The sequence below is a fragment of the Trachemys scripta genome, chromosome 3 (assembly GCF_013100865.1).
Source record: "Trachemys scripta elegans isolate TJP31775 chromosome 3, CAS_Tse_1.0, whole genome shotgun sequence".
Taxonomy (NCBI): Eukaryota; Metazoa; Chordata; order Testudines; family Emydidae; genus Trachemys; species Trachemys scripta.
Window position 1 is genome coordinate 199,436,633 of NC_048300.1, and position 21,727 is coordinate 199,458,359.

Genomic DNA, 21,727 nt, shown 5'->3' on the forward strand with positions numbered 1-21,727 from the left:
AGCTGTGTGGCAGGGCCCATGACAGGAGGAGTAGGGAGTGGGGACCAAGGTGCATTGGCAGAGCTGTGTGGCAGGGCCCATGATAGGAGGAGTAGGGAGTGGGAACCAAGGTGCATTGGCTGAACTTCTGCAGTAGCTGCCCACAGTATACACTGGCTAGCCAGTGGAAGTGCCACACTTTGCGTCTGAACTTGTGCACTGAATGTGGCTTTGATCCCCTTAGAAAAGCACTTCCACAAGTGGGTAATGGTTATAATCCTTATTTAATGGAGTTCGAGGAAGCCGCTAAATCTCGCTGTGAAGTCCTGCTCCACTGAAGTCAATTGGCGTTCTTGCCATTGATTGCCATAGGAGCAGCCTTTGGCTCTCCATGGAATTTATCACCCTGGAGTGGATGGTAAGAAGGTTCTGCTGTCTAAGTGGCCTGCCCTCTAATCGGATCTGTGCTTGCCGTATCTAATCATGCACCTCTCTTCTCCTGCCATAGAAAGCTAGTGAGTCAGAGCTGCAGCATCCGCACTGGTCACTGTAGCTGACTAGCTAGTGTCCATGTCAGGGTTGGACTTGGGCATACGACAGATTCCTGAAGTGTTACCTTGTGTCCTCCTGCAGAACTGACAGACTATGCCCTGGCTGTTCCCTTTGTGAGGCAGCAGATCTACAAAACGGTGGAGAAAAGGGTGCAGAAGCAGACAAAAGGACTCTACCCCGCTCCCCTGAAAATCATTGAGGTAACCCCCACCCTGAGTCACATGACACGAAGGGTGCATCTGGGTGAGATCTGGAGACAGGGATCATTTGTACAGCACCTTGCACAACAGGGTCCTAGTTAATGACTGGGGCTCCTGGGGGCTAGGATAATACAAATAATTGCCCTACGCAGAGGGAGATTGTCTTCCCCTTGCACTTAATCAGGCCATAAATAGCTGTGAGGATTCGGCTAAGGGACCAATCAAATGTCTGTCCATTTAGTGGCACGAGCGGCTTGTGCATCAGATTCAGTAGAATTCACAAATGTTTCCAAAAGGAAACACATCCCCGTTCAAATACAAGTGTGCCAGTAGTCTGGTGGTGGGGAACACCAGAACCACAGTAAAGGGAAGGAAGTTAGATAAGAGCGAATACACTTCCTCCATGAAACTTTCAATTGCAGCCCTTGCACCATTCTCACCCCATCTCTAGCTAGATAACGTGATTATAAATCCTAGTATGTTTGTACAAGACCAAGCACGCAGGGTAAAAATCTCAAATGCCTACGTGATATAGGCATCTAGAGCCCATAGGACCAATTACATGTATGCTCCTAAGTCACTTAGGTGCATCTGAAAACTTTGCCATCAATGTCCTCTTATTTTAAAACTTTTTATAGCCGAGACCTCTTTCTGGGAGCCGCTTTAAGCTGCTCCTGCTGGTTCATGAGTACCAGTTAGCCTGTCCCCTGTGTTGTACACAACCCTACTGGAGTAATTCCAGATTCTAGGAGCTCTGTGCACCAATTAAACTGATGGCAACTTTAATGCCCCCACCATTGATATCTACTCTATGACTATGTTGCTATGAGCTCACTTAGAACAACATGGAACAGACACGCAGGAGTTCAAAGAGAATCTCATGAATGGAACTGGCCAGGAAGGGCTCTTCCTGGTGCTAAATACATTGTCCGCAAAAAGAGAACATAATGTATGACATGGCCCATTTTCACTGCCTCTCTTCTGCATGTAGGTTGTGAAGACTGGCCTGGAGCAGGGGAGTGAAGCCGGCTACCTCTCTGAATCCCAGGTAAACATACTGTGGAACTCTTGTTCTATTCTTAAGCTGCATATTGCCCTCAAACTCGCTTTCAGCCTTGCACAAGGGAATGCTCTTCAAGGGACAGCCCCGGAGAGGGTAGTGTTGGGCACTCATCCTGTGACCCTATGCTGCTGCTCTGGGTAGAATTGGGGCTGTATCTTCCATCTCCGCACACAGGTTCACATTTTAAACCAATGAGATAATGTAATCAAATATTCACAAGTCTGGCTAAGGTGCCCCCTATTCCTGGGTCATAATGGCTGTGGTCTTCTAGTAGAATAGGCAAGGGTTCATGATGAGATCACAGCCAGAGACAGAAGTGGGGGCATGAAACACAGGAACTGCCATACCAGATCAGGGCCATGATCTGTCTTGTCCAGTATCTGTCTGAAAGTGGCCAGTACCAGATGCCTCAAAGATGATTGCAAGAAACCCCCAGTGGGCATTTATAGAATAACTTGCCCATAACGAAGCTTCTTCCTAGTCCCTGTCAGTGGTTGATTCCTGCCTTGTGGCAGAAGGGATAACCTCCCTTAGGCTGTTTTAGCTAATACAAATGTCTAATCCTATTTAGTACCTTGGGATGCTTTTGGCCTCTGCCACATGGCAGTGGGTTCCACAGGTGGTTTGTGTATCATGTGAAGTATTTTCTTTGATCTTTTAACATTGTCCTTTCACTTTCACTGACTGTCCCCTAATCCTTGTTGTATGAGATACGTGCCGTGCTGATTTACCGTATCTCCTCAGCACCGTTTGTTGTTTTGTGTTCCTCTGGCATGTCTAAACCATTCTAATCCTAGTCTTATGTGGAAGTCTTTCCCCACCTGTCTCAGATCCCTCTATTTCTGTTCCTGGGTTTTGTTACAGGCTAACCTGAACGAAGCACAGGGTTCTGGGCAATGGGTTAGCGCTCATTTATATAATGGCTTTATAATTTCGTTATTTTCTGTTCCTTTCCTTCTACGTCCTAACACGGTTTGTTTCCTTTTTTGATCGCTGCTTTGCACTGGGCAGGTGGTTTTTCTAGAGTTATCCACAGTGATGCCCAGGTCTTTTTCCTGACTAGTTCCAGGTAATTTAGAACTCAGTGACGTGAATGAGCAATTCAAATTATTCCTTCCCACACCTGTGACCTTGTATCTTGCCATTGCTGAATTTCCTCTGCCATGTTGTCCGTTCAGCTAGGCTGGGTACGTCCCTCATTCTTTAGTCTTGACTAGCCTACTTAATGTGTCATCTGCACATTTTTCCACCTCACTGTTCATCCCGTTTTCCAGGTCATGAATATTTAACATCTGCCCTAGTACAGACCCTTGGGGCATCCCATTGTTAACCTTTTGCCATACTGGGAACTGGCCACATTTACTCTCTGTCTCAGCCAGTTTTCGATCGGCATCAGAACTTTACCGTGCACCTTCCCATGGCCATTTGGTTTTAAAGAGACTTTGATAGCGTCCCTCCTGAGGCTATTAAGGAAAGTCCAAATTATTCAGTTCTGTTTTGTGCACATGCTCAACAAATCTTACTGGATTAGTGAGGCCCGGGTTTCCTTTCTCGAAGTCGTGCTGGCTAGTCCCATATGCTGTTAAGCTGGGGGTGTTCTTTTTGTAATCACTTCAACCTGGGTACCTGGTACTGAAGTAGGGCTCACATCCTAACTCCCAGGATCCCCTGTGCCTCTTTTGACCCTCCAGTCCTGACACAGTAGCTGTTTTGGAAGGTTTTTGTTCCTGCAGGACTCCTGGGGTGTATCCTGTCTGTTCCTGGTGACGCAGCCCTCCTAACTGTGAGGTGGTGCTAGAACAAACTCTTCTTGGGCTTTGATCTGATAGCTCCTTACCTAACCGAGCAGTCCAGGGTAGATTGCCCCAACATCCTTTGAAGAGTGGTGTGAGAAAATCACTCCGCTTATCGGCAATAGCTTTATATTTGATTACTCCTCTTTGCCCCCTAGGAATAGGTAGACTTGCAGATTCTCTTACTGGCTTCCTGTTTCTAATATGCTTCAAGATGTTTTGTTTTGTTTTGTCTCTGGCTTTTTGCCCTTCACAGTGAATTTTACACATTGCCTCCCGTAGTGTGGACTGTGGTGTTGATTTCCCTGGAGTTGGATTCCAGCTGGAGTAACACCAGGAGCTTTGCTGTTTAACCAGACTGACATTTCTTGTCCTCCTGCTTCCTTGTTTCGTTAAAGGGCAACGCTTGAGAGGTTATTCCGACCAAAGCCTGGGGAGGTGGCTCTCCAGCTTCTCCAAACCACTGACTTGAGAGCAGACACCGGCTGCTAGATGAGAGTAGAAACTGGTTTGCAAAGGGATGTAAATTGTTGCTTCAAGTGCATAAAGCCTTTGAGAGTAGGATCCTTAGTGTGGTGTTTCCCAGGATGATCCTCCAGTTACTCCGGGAACCACAGGGAGCAGGAAGGTGTATGATCCTGAGCCTGCCCTTCGATGAGCGTATACCCTCCCCCAGTGGCAGTGCATCTCTGAATGCAGCTGGCCACAGGAGTCGTCAGGCAGCAGCCTGTGGACTGCTCTCCTGGCACTCCGCTACACAGCCAGAGCGTACGTGAGCCACAAGTGGATGTCCCAGCTGTGAGTAGCGTGCAGGGAATGGAGGAAGAACAACAAAATGAGCAGAAAGCAACAACTCAAGACAAGGGGTGGAGGAATAAAGCAGGACAGGAAACAGACTGAAATCAGGTCCCTAACAGGCACCCTCATTCGTCACAAAGGAGGCACTGTCAGACAAAAGAGGGGAACGAGAGAAGTAGAAGGCCAGATTATATAGCCAGAAGGAGCCACTGATCTTCTAATCTGTGAATGTTGTGCCCAGGGGTGGAGGAAGCACATGCTCTTCAGAAGCCATAGGATTTCCTGTAGTTAGCATTATCTATCACTGAAAGAGCAGTCTTTTGCTTGTTCTTTCAGCAGCCCCGAGTGGGGGGAGGCTACTGAAACTTGATGGGTCACCACAGAGGCGCAGTGTTCTGTGGCTCTCAGGAGGTCACAGAAATCATAGAATCTCAGGGTTGGAAGGGACCTCAGGAGGTATCTAGTCCAACCCCCTGCTCAAAGTAGGACCAATCCCCAGACAGATTTTTACCCCAGTTCCCTAAATGGCCCCCTCAAGGATTGAACTCACAACCCTGGGTTTAGCAGGCCAATGTTCAAACCACTGAGAGATCCCCCACCCCAAGAAAGGAAATCCCTTGTTCCTTTCTCCCTCTGGAGGTTTGACTATTCTGTACTTTCACTATGGGTGGCAATACTCCACCTGCTTGCACAGCTCTAGAACGTCTGCCCTGTTCTGGAATGCTGGCATATTCTTTTGTCCTGTTGTACTTGCTAAAAATGCTGGAACTGTTGAATCCAGAGGCCAAAACGTCTGACTTCCTTTCCCACTTCATTCAGAAATTCGGTGAACTTGCAATGACTGCAGAATCCAAGGCGTTGACGGGCCTCTACCATGGGCAGGTGCAGTGCAAGAAGAACAAGTTTGGGGCACCAAAACAAGAGGTCAAGTAAGTTAAACACAGACTGGTTAAAAGATAGTAGTCAGAGCAGTAAAGAGAATCTTAGACCTATCCATACGCCTCTAGCCGGTAGGGTCCGACATGCAGGCCAGTTCTATTCAGCAGTGTGGCAAAAAGGCAATTCCACTGTCCTCTGGAAGGTCTGACTTCTCACCAGCACGTAGAGTCTCCCCACTTGATGATACGTTTTTCTAGGTGAGCCTTGGCTGGGTCACTGCTGTCAGATAGAAATGTGTTCAGGCTAGGATCCGCCCTGAGGTTAACCAGCGTTCCTACTAGGGACTTTGTCTTCCCAGGGATTGTCTGCTGCTTGAATTGCATTGACTCTGACAAAGATCATGAAATTCGCACACAAATTCTTGTAACTTGCTCTTGTTTAACGTGTGCCTCCGGCTGCCTATTGGGTCAACTATAGGCTGACCCCCTGCCCTAGACTCTGGGATTGAGCAAGATCCTTGGGGTGATGCAGTCTGTCATGCTGTCTGGAGTGGCTTACGACCATGAGTGCCAGCCTCAGGGCAGACTCAAGAAACGGCATGGATCCCAAACTGATTGCGTTGTATACTTAAATTTCACCAACTGAGTAACAAGTGTGAACGTCTCAGACACTAGAACGGCCTTATAGTGAGCCATAGACAGTCCCCTTGGGTATTCCAGTCTGTCTTGCCACCCAGGCAATCTTGACTTGGTGAGAGATGGTCCCTTACACCAGAAATCACAGCAATATTCACAGGTTACTCCCAGGCCCAAAGGACCAGTCACTTACCCCAGGTCACTTGTACTATGATCTCAGACCAAAGACCACACTTGCAGCCAATCTAGTAACAAACTAAAGGTTTATTAACTAGGAAAAAGAAATGAGGTATTTACAAGGTTAACGCAAGGTTAACGCAAGTGAACATACACAAATGAGGTACAATCTTAAGTTCAAAAGGGTAGAAGCTTCTTCTACAATATGCAAGTTTTTATGTCCTTTAGGGCTAACCCAAACCAAGCAGGTTGGGGATCTCTTGCTTATGTTTATGTTTAAGAATCTTTGCCCTTCAGAGTCCAGACAGCTTAAAGTGACCAATTTTTCCTTAACAGACATTTTTATTCCCTCTCCTTCCTTCCCCCTCCTCCACCCCAGTGTTCAAGATGGGATGTGGGCTTATGCTGTTTACCTCCCCAGTGGTGTGGGAGAAGCAATCAACAAAGTTCTCTGTCCACAATGGCTTGTCTAGTGTCTGTAGACCTTTTTTTTTGTGCAGGGAGAGGATAACACCTCTTGAAGTAAACTGCTTGGTAATGCTTCTCCCCTGACTGGGGGGAATCGACAGTCTTGACAAACATTTTTATATGACATGTACAATGCATGTATTAACATTCCATGAAGTCTAAGCCCATCCTTATAACTCTAATCTCTATTTTTAACAATACTAACGCAAGTGAGCCAGACTGTAGAGCTCGGCTTGGGACTAGTGTAGATGGGATCCGCTACCATAATAGCAGAAGCAGGATTTAAAAGTCCCGCGCAGACTCCACCAAACTGGATGCACTTGTCAGTGTTCAGTGAGGCCTGGGGGCCTTGGCATGAGCTGGTACCTTGGCTGCCAGCCTCTCACTCCCCTGCAGTTTGCAGGTCGTTTCCTTGAGCACTTTCATTAGCCAGTGGCCCCGTTGATGCTTGGCAGGCTTCCTGCTTCTGAGGTACTTCAATATTTGGGTTCGTTTGTCTTGGATGGTTTTTTTGGCCTGCCTAATTATACTTTTCCACTTGACTTGCCAGAGTTTGTTCCCTTTTATTTTCCTCAGTAGGATTTGACTTCCAATTGTTAAAGGGAGTCTTTTTGCCTCTAGCTGCTCTGTTTAGCCATGGTGGCATTTTTTTGGTCCTCGGTTTGTGTCGTGTCCCTCCCCCCCTTTTCCCTTTTTGAAGTTAATTGCTATTGTGGAGAGTTCCTTTGGAATTTCTTTTCTCCCACCCCCCACCCAGGGTGTGAAATTTAATTACATTATGGTCGCTATTATCAAGGGGGCCAGCTATATTCACCCCTTGGGTCAGATCCTGTGCTCCACTTAGAACTAAATCAAGACTTGCCTCTCCCCTTGGGGTTCCAGGACCAGCTGCTCCAAGAAGCAATCATTAATGGTGGCTAGAAATGAGTGTGTTTTGCATAGGAGTGTTCGGCACCGTGACTGGTATTATATAATCGTGTGGGACATCTTGACCCCCAAGGGTGAATATAAGATCTCTTGCTGTGCAGCCCTCAACTCAGCTGGCAACGTAACTGCAGGAGCTGCAGCCCTGAGGCAGAGGTCTCTCTGATTTTGGATTGTTGTGTGGATTCCGAGGGGTCTTCGCTTATGGCATGTATCGGGCAGTAGTTACAGTGAGGACATGGCTGGCTGTGGCATCAGCTAAAGAATGTGCGGCAGTCTGGCATACAGGGCTTAGGCGATCTGAATGCCAAAGGGCCTTCCAGACACACAGAGGAAGCTAAATGGACAGCAGCCCTCAGAGCAGTCCCTGCGAGCCTTCCTCCTGTTACTCTGCAGTGAGGTTTTTGGGGGTGTCTTTGCCTAGGGAGAGAAAATCAAGATGGCAGGTAATTCTCTCTGGTGTAGAATAGCAGAGCAATGCTCGTTCCCTGCACCTGGGACGGCTTCTAATGAGAAACCCCATCAGCAGTCGGCAGATGCTCGCATTATGCGTGCTCCCTAGTCAGGCAATACTCAAGCGTAGGATTTACCTCTGGGGGTTTTGTTTTGTCATGCATCTCACAAATGAAAGCAGACCGCTAATGTGTCCTCCCCTTTCGCTGCAGGACCCTGGCTGTGCTGGGAGCAGGGCTGATGGGAGCTGGGATTGCCCAGGTGTCTGTGGATAAGGGGCTGACGACCATTCTGAAGGATACGACGCTGCAGGGTCTAGGCAAGGGACAGCAGCAGGTCTTCAAAGGGTACGTGAGCTGCAAACAAGCAGGGCTGGGTTGGATGGTGCCTCCTTTAGGCCAAGTACTGCTGTCTTTGCAAACTGAGTTGGGATGATTGGCACATCCACTCCCTGGAAGCCTGCTGCGTGTGAAGGGGCCTCTCCCATCCCCATGGCAGAGTGGGGTGTTTGCTCCTACAACGACCCCATGCGGGACAAGAACACTGCTAGTTCGGGGGGGGAGAGGTGATTGAGCAAAGGAGTTAAAAGGCTGGCTTGGCATGAGCATCCCACATGCTGCCCTGATCATGCCTTGGCATTCCTGCTTCCCCAGGCGTGTTCCTTGTGCCTGGCCCAGGCTGTAGCACTGAATATAAACAACTGGGTGGAGGCCTGTAGCAGGACCCTGGTGGGGGTAGTGAGAACAATGGGTGAGACTCACCTACCCCTAAAGGGCACTTTGCCAAATATGGGCTGCGCCATGTGTCTCTACTTGCAGGGGAGGAGTATGGCCTTGTCCCCCTCAGCATTCCCTGGGACCCGCAGGCCTGTTGCCTGCTGGAGGGAGTTAGTTCGCAGGTACTTGTTCTGAGTCACTGCCCCCAAAGCCCCCTCTCACTGCTGCCAGGGCAGGTTTTGCTTTGTGTAGCTCAGCTATTCCCTGGAGCAAATCTGGGCTGCCCAGCGCCAGCGTGTTAAGGAGTGGGGGAGCTATAAAGCCTTGTTTCTGGTTCCTCCTCCTCTTCCCATGTGCCCCCAGAGGCTGCAGACATGATGCTTGCCCTCCCCAGCATTAGAATGACGCAAGCATTAGGTTTGCCCCCCAAGCACCGGGGGGCACTTGCCAGCCCTCCAGGTTGCCAGAGGAGCATCCCTCGGACAGCCAATAGATGGGCCAATGATCCTTGGCTGGATTTGATGGAGGTGTAAACGGCCCCCCCTGCTGGCTGGGAGGGAGGGATTGACACACAGGGTACGCTGTGCATTGCTAGTGCTTGTACTCGCTCCGCTGGCCCTGGTCTGACCAAGCTCCTCCTCCTCTCCAGGCTGAATGACAAAGTGAAGAAGAAGAACCTGACCTCTTTTGAGAGGGACACGATTCTCAGTAATATGACAGGGCAGCTGGATTACAAGGGCTTTGACAAGGCTGACATGGTGATCGAAGCTGTGTTTGAGGACCTCAGCATCAAACACAAAGTGCTGAAGGAGGTGGAAGCGGTGAGTTTTCCCGTCTCCAAACAGCTTCCAACCAGCCTGTGGTACGTGTACGGCAGAGCCTGCTCCACCCTCTCCATATCCCTGTATGATGCCTGGAGGAGGTTACTCTTCACTATCTAACTTCAGTGCAGGGGAGGGCTGCAGACCGGTCTCCCTGTTCTGTCTCGCCAGTTCTCTTGGCAGGATTGTGCCTGCTGTTGTCTGGCTTGCCACCTCCTTCTGGGACTTGCTGAAAAGTCTGTCTTTAGGGGTTTGAAGTGCAAATGGGGCATCTCAACTACCCCATCACTCCTTAATCCCTTGTTTACTGCCTCATACAAACTTGCTGCTTCCCCGCTTGATGTCCATTGCCACCAGACTAGTGGGCTTCAGCAAATTACTCTATTTGTGTTAAAGGAACCGGTCTCTGTTCTGGCATGGTGCCCATTGCAGTGTCAGCTGATCACCTGATTGGGGTGTGTTGGCAGAGCCCTGCGGGCCCAGGACTGGAATAGTTTTGTTGAATTGCAGGAGCAGTGCATTTGGAGGAGGAAGTCTGGTGTTGGCAGTCCCAGCTCAGAGCTGGAAGTGAGATCTGGCTTTGCCACTGACTCGGGGTTGCTGAACATCTCTGGCTTCAGTTTCCATATCTGTAAAACTATCCTACCTAATGAGGTGTTGTGAGGCTCCATTCACGGTCTTCTTAAAGAGCTTTCAGATCCTTTGGGGAAGGGTGCTAGAAATGCACAGTGGTACTAGGAGTCCTGAAAGGACTGCTGAAGCCTTGAGTCCAAACTACCTGCCGCAAAGTGTCGCTTGTGGTGCTTGTACACCCTGTTTATGGTGCCTGTTCTTGTTTCCCTAGGTGGTCCCTCCTCACTGTATCTTTGCCAGTAACACATCTGCTCTCCCAATCAGTCAAATTGCTGCTGCTAGCAAAAGGCCGGAGAAGGTGAGTACCAGAGTCCCGCCCGCAGTTCAAACGTAGCGGCTTGGGACAGAGCTGTGAATGCCAGTGGGATGTGGGTTCCAATTGTGGTGTGCTGTTGGAGACGGGCAGTCATGGAGAGGTGGGACTGCTCGTTACATGTTTGGAACATGGAACGGTGCAACGTGAGCTCCCAAGAGCAGTGCTTTGTGTTGCCTTTTTTCACCAACCTGTAGATACTGGGGAGGGAGTAGTGGGGAGCTGACTTTTTGTGCATTGGTGAGACAGGTACTGGAATGCTGCCTCCAGTTCTGGTGTCAACACTTGAAAACCTATGTTGGAAAATCGGAGAGGGGGTCAAAAAGAGCCACAAAACTGATTTGAGGGTGGGGAAAAAATGTCCTAACATGACTTAGAGTCAATCCATTTAGCTTATCAAAGACTGCGGTGCCTTGCTTAGTGTGTAAGTACCTTCACAGGGAGAAAATACCAGGTACTAAAGGGCCATTTAAGAACATAAAATAAAAAGAGCCAGACTGGGTCAGACCAAAGGTCCATCTAGCCCAGTCTCCTGTCTACCCGACAGTGGCCAATGCCGGGTGCCCCAGAGGGAATGAACAGAGCAGGGCAATCAAGTGACCCATCCCCTGTTGTCAGTCCCAGCTTCGGGCAGTCAGAGGCTTAGGGACACCTGGAGCATGGGGTTGTGTCCCTGACCATCTTGGCTAATTGATGGACCTATCCTTCAGAGGGACTGGGGGCAGTGGGGACTGTGGGAGAAAGGAGCCCTTGCTGAATTGCAGGAGAGAGCGCGCTCTGAGGGCATGTATTGACCATGGTCCAAGGACCAAAGTGATGAGCTGCTTAAATCTAACTGGCTCAAATGGTTTCAGCTGGTTCCCTTGCCTCCTGGGGGCTCACAGTCCTGTCTGAGCAATGGAGGTATTCCCATTATGTTGGGTCAGGTGACAAGGATGTTACCAGTCAGTGGTAGCGGGCTCCCCAGCTCAGCCTGTGGCGGATCTGGGGACATGGCGAGGGGAGTTCCCCTCGAGGCCTGAACTGAATGAGCCGTCTGTACCAAGAGTAATTCCTCTCCTCCATTCTGTTATACTTATCACAGTAACAGCTCATCTGAAATGCAGATTGTTCATTCAAACTTGCAAATGAGCTTCCGCCTCCACTTCCTCTTGCTGGATAAATTGCCCCTGTAATGATGCTTTATGGAAAACCAATAGGAAATCAGTTAACTAATTAACACAGTTTAATTAGTGTTGCGGTCTGCAGCTCTCATATAAGGTGCCTCTGTCTTAGGCAGATGTTAGTGCTAAGCGTAGCTTCCAGTGGGCACGAAGGTGACAGCCTGATTACATGACTGCATTAGTCAAATAGGCCACAGAACTGAATTAGCTAAACTTAAACGATGTTCCTGTGGGAGGGTTGCACTTACCTCTAATTAGTGTCTGGAAAAGAAGCGATTTGCACTTAAATTCAGATCATCACTGTAGCAACTACCGAAAACACAGTCTACAGCACAGGGAATTCACTCAACATCTGGTGGTTCTTTATAACCACTGCTGTTGTGTTTTTTCCATTTCCAAAGCAGTGAACAGACGTTAGTCCCTTCACCCGTCTTCCCCAGTGAGATGGTAGGTATGTACATAGCCTTGCTTTACAGAGGGGAAGGTAGCAGAGAGGTCGTGTGACTTGCCCAATGGCTGAGCTGAGATTAGAGTAGAGAGGATAGGTCCATCAATGGCTATTAAATTCACAGTCCGTTTTGGTCAATTTCAGTCATAGGATTTTAAAAATCGTAAATTTCACAATTTCAGCTATTTAAATCTGAAATTTCACGCTGTGGTAATTGTAGGGCCCTGACCCAAAACGGAGTTGTGCAGGGGGTTGCAAGATTATTGTGGGGGGGCATTGCAGTACTGCTACCCTTACATCTGTGCTGCTGCCTTCGGAGCTGAGCGGCTGGAGAGCGGCGACTGCTGGCCGGTAGCCAGCTCTGAAGGCAGCGCCACCGCCAGCAGCAGCGCAGAAGGAAGGATGGCCTGGTACGGTATTGCCACCTTTACTTCTGTGCGGCTACCTGCAGAGCTGGGCCCTCAGTCAGCAGCTGCCACTCTCCAGCTGCCCAGCTCTGAAGGCAGCGCAGAAGTAAGGGTGGCAATACCGCGACCCCCCTAAAATAACCTTGCAACCCCCCTGCAAACTCCCCTTTGGGTCAGGATGCCCATTTGGAGAAACACTGGTTTTCCTCCGTGAAATCTGTATAGTATAGGGTAAAAGCACACACAAGACCAGATTTCACAGGGAGGATACCAGATTTCACGGTTCAGGATGTATTTTTCATAGCCGTGATTTTGGTAGGGCCCCAGCTATTAGCCAAGATGGTCAGGGACACAACCCCATGCTCCGGGTGTCCGTAAGCCTCTGACTGCCAGACACGAGGACTGGACAACGGGCTGGATTGCTTGATAATTGCCCTGATCTGTTCATTCCCGCTGAAGCATCTGGCAACAGCCACTGTCTGAAGACTAGATGGACCATTGATCTGACCCAGTATGGCTGCTCTTATGTTCAGAGGATAAAGATTCCTGCTTCCAAGCGCCATGTTCAATCCACTAACCTGCTGCCTCCAGACTGTGCATAACGCTGATGTCCTTTTTCTTTCAAACCCTGGCTTGTTAGGGAGTTGTATATTAGCTTAAAAAAAGCCAAGCGTGATTCCTGTGTGAGAATGAAAATGTACCTTTTAAAGTGATATTTTGGTCAGTACTTGGCCACTGAAGTTAAGATTACAAAAGAACATCTCCATTCTGACAACTCAAAGGCTGAGATTTTTCCCTCCTGTTAAGTTTCCTAGAACTTTCAACCAAAGTAGGGACCCTATCCTTGGTGTAACAAACAAATACAACTCTGCTTCCAGGCCACCACTTCAACTTATAGAATATCAGGGTTGGAGGGGATCTCAGGAGGTATCTAGTCCAACCCGCTGCTCAAAGCAGGACCAATCCCCAGACAGATTTTTGCCCCAGATCCCTAGATGGCCCCCTCAAGGATTGAACTCACAACCCTGGGTTTAGCAGGCCAATGCTCAAACCACTGAGCTATACCTCCCTCTAAGATTTTGGTAGCAACTGAAAGCTTCTGTCTAAAACTAGTCTGTATCCCTATGGAAAACTGCACACCTGAAAACCACTATAAAAACCAGACTTCCAGAAAAGCCTCTACAGAGCATTATACAGCCTGTTCCCGGTTTCTTCGCTGGGATCTGTGGGCAACAGCAGCGCCTCCAGAGAACTGGATGAATCCATCCCCACCTCGCTGTCCAGGGGTGGTGGTTGTAAGCGTTCAACATGTCTGAAAAATCCTTCCTGGGGGGTGTTGAGATGGGCACCAAGGTCAGTGGCTACTTCTGAAAAGTTTGGCCTTGGTGGCCACCATGTTCCTGTACTAGCCCTGATCACATGTCTCAAACCCTTCTGCCTGCCCTGGTGCAGCTGGCACTGTTTAGACCTGGGGTGGTAGGAAGGAAGGAAACACATTGGTGACGTTGGGCGATTGGATCAGCGCACGCACATCTGGAAGCAGCATAGTTAGTGTGTGGCTGGTCTCACACAACTACCCTCAGTCAGCAGGACACATTGAATCCAACAGGAGTTTGTCATTGGTTACATTACGTTCACTATCCTGGTGGGCTGATGAAGGACATCTTCCCGGCTCTACATTCGTAGCATTTTTCAACTTGGGTCTTCACATGAACTCACTCAGCCTTTGGAAAAGGTTCGGTCTCCTCCCCAAATGCAGTGAGTCAGCCCATTCACACCACCAGTCTGCTCCTGAGAGGTTCCTGGGAACCTCTGAGCGTAGCTGACCTGCAGTGGTTGGAGGACGGTTGCATGGACATACTGAGGTAGTTGACGCAAGCCAGCTGACCACCTGCAGGAAAAAAAAGGGTTGAATTAAGCCCTTAGCTACATTGTTAAGCCTTGAAATGGTTCAGTTCCCAAGCACGGACCTGCTTGTGATTCCCCGTCGAGCTGTGTCCAAAGAGCTGAAAAGCCCGGTCTTTGCCTTATTTTCTGTATGCTAAGCCCTTACGCCCTTCCCGGCAGGTGATCGGCATGCACTACTTCTCCCCAGTGGACAAGATGCAGCTGCTAGAAATTATCACCACGGACAAGACCTCCCAGGACACAGCTGCCTCCGCGGTAGCTGTCGGACTCAAGCAAGGCAAGATCATCATTGTAGTCAAGGTAAAGTACTCTTGCTCGAGATCCTGGCAGGTCCTGAAACCACTGACGGTGCCCAAGATGGCAGCTGGATGAATCAAGAGGTTAAACAGGAGTGTGAGTCTTTCAGATTTGCTAGATTGGGGAGGGGTTTGAGTTTCTCCACTACTAAAGGTTGAGGCTCTCAGGAATTGGACTAGGCTGGTATTAAAGCAGCAGGCCTGAAATGTACTGGAGCTGTTCACTAGTGCAGAGAACCCAAATGTGGAGGCTGGGGTGAGCTAGAGTACAGGAGGGGTCCACCCTCCAGCCATGAAGGCCTGGGTAGGTTGGGGAAGAGTGCTCCATTTTTCCTGCTCTTGGAGGGCTGGGGGCTGCAAATGAATCAAACGCCTCGCTGGAGGCTGCTACCAAAAGTGGGACCCTGAGCAGGGACTGGTGCCTGGGTCAAAATCTCGCTGCTGCTCCTTGTCCCAAGAGCTGCAGGCAGGGTGGATTTGCTGCTGTCGGGAGGTTACCCTGGGTTACCCTGATCTAGCGGCTTAAGACGACACACATCCGTGGGCGTAGGGCTGAGGGAAGTGGGAGCAGATCTGGACTAACAGGGAGGAGGTGGAGCCTGGTGCAGGTACAGAGTCACAGGGAAGAGGAAACAGCCCCATGACCTGTGAGGAGAGGGCAGTGAAGCCAGAGCTGAAGTGTGCCGGCACCACCCCGGTTAAGGGATTCCTAAATGACTGATGGTGCCCTCGAATCCAAACTCCGCTGTTGTTCCTTTGAATTACAGGGGTGGCTTTCCTAGGGTGTGACCTGGTAGTAGACGAAGTCTGGGACTAGCAAGAGTTGGATCCATTTGTCAAACCCTGCGCCTTGTCACTCCCACTTCCATTAGAGTAGGGGGTGGGACTCTGAGCCGGACTCCCTGCCGTGCCCGGACTGGTCTGCACTTGGTGGTAATGCTCTGCCTTGACCATTAGTCTCTGGAGAACGCTCCCCCTTCTCTCTGAGCGAGTGTTAATCTTCTTCCCCTGCCCGCTGCTGCTGGGGCTGTTAGTGTGCGAGGTCACATCCCTTCCTATGAGTCGCCCCTGGCACAGACCTGTGAATTCCACCCCGCTGAGCACAACCTTGTACTGAACGGACCCTGCTGCCGAGCGCCGCAGAGCTGGGGCGGTGACTCTGCCAGCTCCAGAGGTTTCCAGACACTATTGTATGACACATTTCAAAAACTTAGCAGGAAGCAGATGCGTGAGGAGCTTCCCACGTTCCTGTATCTTCCACTCAGGTCAAAACAAGCCATTCTAGGAGTTGATAGTGCTGGAAATCCTGGGCGATTCAGTGTCTCTGCATTCTAGGGCTCTGAAATCTAGCTCAGGAAGCAGTTCTTGCAGTTTTTAAGTAGGCAGGGGGTCCTTGGTCTTGCAGGGCTTCTGACGCTAACCTGCCTTGCTGTCCCATTTGCCTCTCCCAGGATGGACCAGGTTTCTACACCACCAGATGCCTGGGGCCAATGCTGGCCGAAGTGGTCAGAGTTCTCCAGGTGTGTATTGGAACCGAGTGTGCTGCTGGAAAGCACCGGGGTACAGAGAAGCTGCCAGGTGTTAAAGTAGATGAGATTCTCCTGCTTCTGCCTACAAAGGCTGGCCCAGAGCCCAGCCGTGTCCTAGAAGGGTGTATATGGAGCAATTCCTCACTGGGTCTCCTGTCTCCCAGACTGGGCAGACCACTACAGCCCCAGTGCTGCTAGAAGATAGGACTCCCCTATCTTCTAGCCTCTCTTTCCCCCCCCACCCCACCCCCATCCTCCCTCCCGTCCCCAGGGTGTCTGTTTTGGGAGGATGAGAATGTGCCCACCAAACCACAGATCCCAGCCAGCCGAGCGGCTTGTGGGATTGTTCTAAAGAGGAAGTGGGGAAGGATGGAAAGAGGTACATCATTACTGTCTTGCCATCTTGTCCTCGGGTATAGAGTTCAGACCCAAAGCTTGACCCTTGATCATCTGAGTGAGCTCCATTTCCATGACCCTGCGCCTGGCCAGCGTGCTGGGTTATTGGCTGAACGTGCGTCCAGCCGCAGGGGTCTCCTACCCAGGAACCCCCAGGCAGCTCAGTTGGTGTCACGCTGTAGTTGAACTTGTGTAGAACGTTTGGGAACTCCCAAGCTGCTGTTCCCCCAGTTCCTCAACCGGGGATTTGCCTGGAAGAGACGTGGTGGAACTTTCCCGCCCGCAGTCCCCTCTGAGCCCTGACCCAGTGGTGCTGTCTGCTGTTAAACTTTGCACGTGAAAGAGCAAGTCACTTAACCGCTTCCCCACCTATCCGAGAGGGACAGCTGCCGCTCGGAGGGTTGGGAGTTAATGCAGACCTTGCAAAGCACTTTGAACTCACTGGCTGGAAGAGCCTAGTGAAGGGCAGAGTTATACAGCAAGGGGCAGAGTAGACCTCAGCCCAGGCAGGAGGAATGGAGTGGCCAAAATGTCTCCTGACTGGAGCAAGGGTTTGAGTTGGGAGAGTAGCAGGTTCTAATCTCATCTCTAGCACTGCCTTGATAGAAGGCTTTGGCAAGCTGGTTATCTTCTGCCTCAGTTTCCCCATTGGTGTATTGGGGGGTGCTTGCCCATCTGTGTAAAGCCTGGAGATCACTGGGTGGAACAAAAGTGCAAAGGTCTTTATGAAGGTTTAGGAGCCTACACTCGGGCCGTAAGTTCTTTGGGGCTGGGATGGGCACCTTAGCATAATGGGGGCAGAGTCCAGGACACGGGCTCTCAGTGCTCTATTGATCCAGTATAGTACAGTGCTGTGCCGCCCAGGTTATTGGGTGCCACCTGAAGGGGCCCCCTTCTCTCCCCCTCCCCCCCAACCGAAGGAATCTTCTGCCTGGGAGCAGCCTTGCGGCTGGCCATCCCCAGCTCCTGACAGACTTCCTTGGCTTGTGCAGTTCCTGAAGCCATTTGCCCAGCTCCCTAGCAGGGTGTTGAAGCTGTGATGTACCAGCAGGGACTAGGCCTGCACTGTCACTGGGGCCTGCGTGGGGCCGGGCTCTGCATCTCCACAGGCCTGAGTGCTCATAGGGCTTGTCCCTCTCTGCCCCCTGCAGGAAGGCTTTGACCCCCGGAAAGTGGATGCCCTTTCCACAGGGTTCGGCTTTCCCGTGGGTGCTGCCACTCTGATCGACGAAGTGGGCGTGGACGTGGCTGCGCACGTGGCGGAGGATCTCGGCAAGGCCTTTGGCCAGCGCTTTGGGGGCGGGAACGTGGAGCTGCTCAAGCGCATGGTAGAGAAGGGCTTTTTAGGTGAGTGGCTCCAGAACGCGTGAGCTGGGCTGTTCCGTGCCAGCCCCTCCTCCCTCTTGGTCCCCGGGCTGGGCTCCCGACAGCCGCCTCACACTTGTGCTCGAGCCCACAGAAGCTGTTCCCATTGTTCCCTGGGACTCAGCGTTCCCTGCTGGACGGGGCTTGAGCCCTTCCAAGTCATGGCCTGATGAGACCACTATTGACCACCTGCTCCTGGGATGGGCTGCAGCTCCAGCCCCCTAGAGCTGCATGAGATGCAACTGTGACAAAGCCACTGCTGGCCACTAGAGGCCACTGTTCCTCAAATGTGCCGACTGCTCCACGGGGGAGTGTTGCATGCTGGGACCTGTAGTCTGTGTGGGCTACGTCTTTGTATTAAGGATGAAGACAGCTGCATTGTAGATATGGACTGCGATTGGCCAACAGGCTGCACTTGGGTCACTCGGGTCTTAATTTTGGGATGTCCCCTGTCCCCAGCAGGCCCCTGCTCTTAAGCATTGATGAGACGCAAACTCTGGGCAGGATCTGCGGTCCGGAGAGCCGTGGAAGCCAGTCACTCCACCTCTCCTCTGCCTCAAAGCGTCTCAAAGGCTCAGACCAGTGGAGACTGGCAGTGCTGGCTGCTTCTTGGCGAGGCCCAGCAGATCTGCTTGACCACCCTTCCTCTGATCGCCTGCCCCTTCCCTCTGTACATGGGGCTGAGATCCAGACAGCCTCATCCCTTCACTGCAGTGCCAGGAAGCTGCTCCCGGGTGCTATTTGAGTGGGGGGGGAGCCTCTCGTCCCACAGGTACCTGCTGCTTGTGCCGGCAGAGAAGCACGTACCAGGTTAGCAGTCTGTATGGCCCAGGCAACCCAGGGGATCAGTGGCAGTTGGGGGGCAGCTCAGCCAGTGACTGACATCCCCCCTTCCTGGCAGGCCGCAAGGCAGGGAAGGGTTTCTACGTGTACCAGCAAGGCGTGAAGAACAGGAGCGTGAACTCCAGCATGGATGAGATCTTGGCACAGTTCAAGGTGCCCTCCAGGCCCGAGGTGTAAGTAGATGGGTGTCCGAACCCAAAAGGGTTGGGGGGGGGTGGGGCAGCATGGGGTGGCTCTGGGCATCCCAGCCTCTCCCAGCACTGACGCATCTTCTGTAGGCTGCTGCTGACAAACCCTCTGGGGGCACTGTCACAAGGGCTGTGCTGGGCCTCTAAGCAGAGCAGCCCCGGGAGCTGGCACTGGTCCCTCTGAGACTGGCTGATCTCCAGTTTAATTGGCCATCCCTCACCTCTAGGGTGCTGGGGGTCACTGGCGGCTGCTGGTAGCACAAGGCACTGGGGGTCTTCCTGTGGAATGCCCACTGCTGGGGGGGGCGGGGGTTGTACTACAATGGACACTGGTACTGTGCCTCGGGAGACAGTCCCCCCAGGACTTGGTGGGGATCTGTATGGTCCCCTGCCCCTCCAGCTAGGATCAGCTACATGCTGAAATCAGATCTGTCGCATGGCCTGACATGTCTCCTATAGTTGCCCCAGTGTGAGGCCTGACAGATCTCTGCCTTATCGTGGGGGTCCCTGGCTGAGTATCAGACTGGTCCTCGCTGCCTCCTCTGGTCAGAGGGCAGGTCCTAATGCCACTCCATCAGCTGTGGCTTCCGCTGGCCCTGCCCCCCACCCCCGTGTGCTCTTGGCTGGTTCTCGAGGCCTGGGCCCCAGGCTGCCCCGCCCATGGTCTGAGTAACGTGGCTCTGTTCCAGCTGCACCGACGAGGACATCCAGCTGCGCTTGGTGACGCGGTTTGTGAACGAGGCGGCCATGTGCCTGCAGGAAGGGATCCTGAGTAACCCGGTGGAAGGAGACATGGGGGCTGTGTTCGGCCTGGGCTTCCCGCCGTGTCTGGGAGGTGAGTGGCTTCCCCCAGCTGCCTGACTGAGTAGGGAACTGGACTAAGCTGTGCTGGCAGTAACGCTGGGTCCACGCTAGGAGCGCTTTGGTATGGCAGAGCAGTATCGCAGAGCCAGCAAAGCCGTACGCGGAGTCCTGGCCTACGGCTTAGTCTGCGCTACGCAGCCATGGGGACTAGAAGTGCATCTAATCACCGCCTAGCCAGGGGTCTGTGCCGGCAGAACGCTCTGGCTAGATGCAGCTGCCCACAGAAGTTTGTCCATGTAGCGTCCTTCAGGGAGGTGGTGTAGCTCTGCTGGACCGAGAACTCCTCCGCTGTCACCACTAGGGGGCTCTGCCGGCATAGCTGCCAGCCAAGACTGCCGTATGGACAGGACCCGAGTCACAAGTGCCTGTGTGCATTCGCCCTCCCACGACAGTCCCAGGACTCCGCACACGGGAGTGACGCTGTGCACGGGGAGTGTTGGTAGCATAGGCAGGAACCAGGCACTACTAGCCCCTGGCTCGAGCACTGAACTAGTCTTCCGAGAAACTCCGCGGTGTGGAGCAGCGTGGCTCGCCGCGGGGCCGTTGTCTAGAACGCCGTCACGCTGCACCTCCCCAAGCATGCCGGGGCCAGGGCTGGGCAGGGGGCTACCGAAACCAGAGTCGCGGCTGCAGATACAAGGGACCCCCGTCATGTCGCACAAACTGCCCCGAGGGCCGAGCTCCACACTCCCAGGCTGTCGCCTGCAACCACAGGGCGTGTCTGGGGGTGAGGAGCCTGCAGCCGATTTTAGTATGGAATTCCCCACACTGCTGGGCTTGGCGCCCCGCCTATAGCCCAGTCTAGCTATTCCCCTGGCTCATGGGGTTCAAACACTACCCCGCCCCTTAAATCCTAGGGTAGGTCCCCTGGCCTGGGGGCCCTGCAGCTCAGCGGTGAGGTGGCTGCTTGCTCTGCGCACAGCGAAGCCCCTCGCTGTCAGTGGGGTCCAGTGCTGGCAGCCGGTGTCTGCTCCCCTTCCAGCCGGCATGTCCCGCCTGAGCACAGCAGGACACTTGGCTCCAATGTGCAGCAGTTTGCTCCTTGAAAGTGTCCCTGGCCTTGATTGTGAACGCTAAAAGGCCCCTGAGCACAGCTGGGATTGTCCTAAGAGTAACGGTGGCAGCGGTGGTTACGTCCATGACACCGCCCCCACCACTGGAACTGCTTAGACACCCGGGCAGCGCGGGATGCGGGGGCTTGCCTAGCCCTGGCCAGCCACTCAGCCAAGCTCGCTGCTCGGTATCCGGCAACGCTCAGCCCGAAATCCAGGGGCATTTCCTCGGGGCTCGAGTCTAGCGTCTGACCCTCTCCCGGGCCGGGCACAGCTCTCCTGCAGGCTCTCGAGTGGTGCCCTCTCGCCCAGCCTCTCCCACTGACTAGCCCCGTGTTCTGTGCAGGCCCTTTCAGATACGCAGACTCGGTCGGAGCCAAGCAGCTGGTGGACAAGCTGCAGAAGTACGAGGCCGTCTACGGAAACCAGTTCACGCCGTGCCAGCTGCTTCTGGATCACGCCAACGACGCGAGCAAGAAATTCCACCACTGAGCGTGTCTAGTGCCTCCAGCCATAGATGCCCTCGCAGCCAGAGCCCGGGGAGAGCCTGCTCCAGCCACACTGCTCCATTCCCTCCGTTTCTCTCAAAGCCGCGGGGCTGGGGGGCAGTGAACTCCGGAGCTTTGTAGCCCTTTAAGTGCCTTAGCGGCTATTGGGTCTCAGGCGCTCGCTCTCCCACTCGTCCCTGGCTGGTTGGATGTTGCGCCTCCTGTTTGAAGCTGGAAGAGGGGTTTTGTGTTGTCTCCACCAGTGCGCCGTGCCCTCCAGAGCCTCCGTCCAGCAGGCGTTAGCCGCCTGGCCATGCCCAGCGCAGCTGCTCCCTGCCACGGTTCATGTTTAACAATAAACCACTGATCTCTTGTT

General features: G+C 52.4%; 1 protein-coding gene across 2 annotated transcripts in view; it reads left to right on the top strand.

The window, feature by feature from the left end:
* Positions 1-21,727, top strand: part of HADHA (hydroxyacyl-CoA dehydrogenase trifunctional multienzyme complex subunit alpha) — a 36,169-nt gene extending 14,442 nt beyond the window's left edge. For both annotated transcript variants that reach the window (XM_034766826.1, XM_034766827.1), the window contains 12 exons: positions 613-731; positions 1,723-1,779; positions 5,205-5,314; positions 8,134-8,268; positions 9,287-9,458; positions 10,303-10,389; positions 14,490-14,630; positions 16,078-16,146; positions 17,703-17,898; positions 18,818-18,932; positions 19,637-19,782; positions 21,210-21,727. In XM_034766826.1, coding sequence (XP_034622717.1) covers positions 613-731; positions 1,723-1,779; positions 5,205-5,314; positions 8,134-8,268; positions 9,287-9,458; positions 10,303-10,389; positions 14,490-14,630; positions 16,078-16,146; positions 17,703-17,898; positions 18,818-18,932; positions 19,637-19,782; positions 21,210-21,355 — 1,493 coding nt within the window. In that variant the 3' untranslated portion in view covers positions 21,356-21,727. The remainder of the gene's footprint in view (positions 1-612; positions 732-1,722; positions 1,780-5,204; positions 5,315-8,133; positions 8,269-9,286; positions 9,459-10,302; positions 10,390-14,489; positions 14,631-16,077; positions 16,147-17,702; positions 17,899-18,817; positions 18,933-19,636; positions 19,783-21,209) is intronic.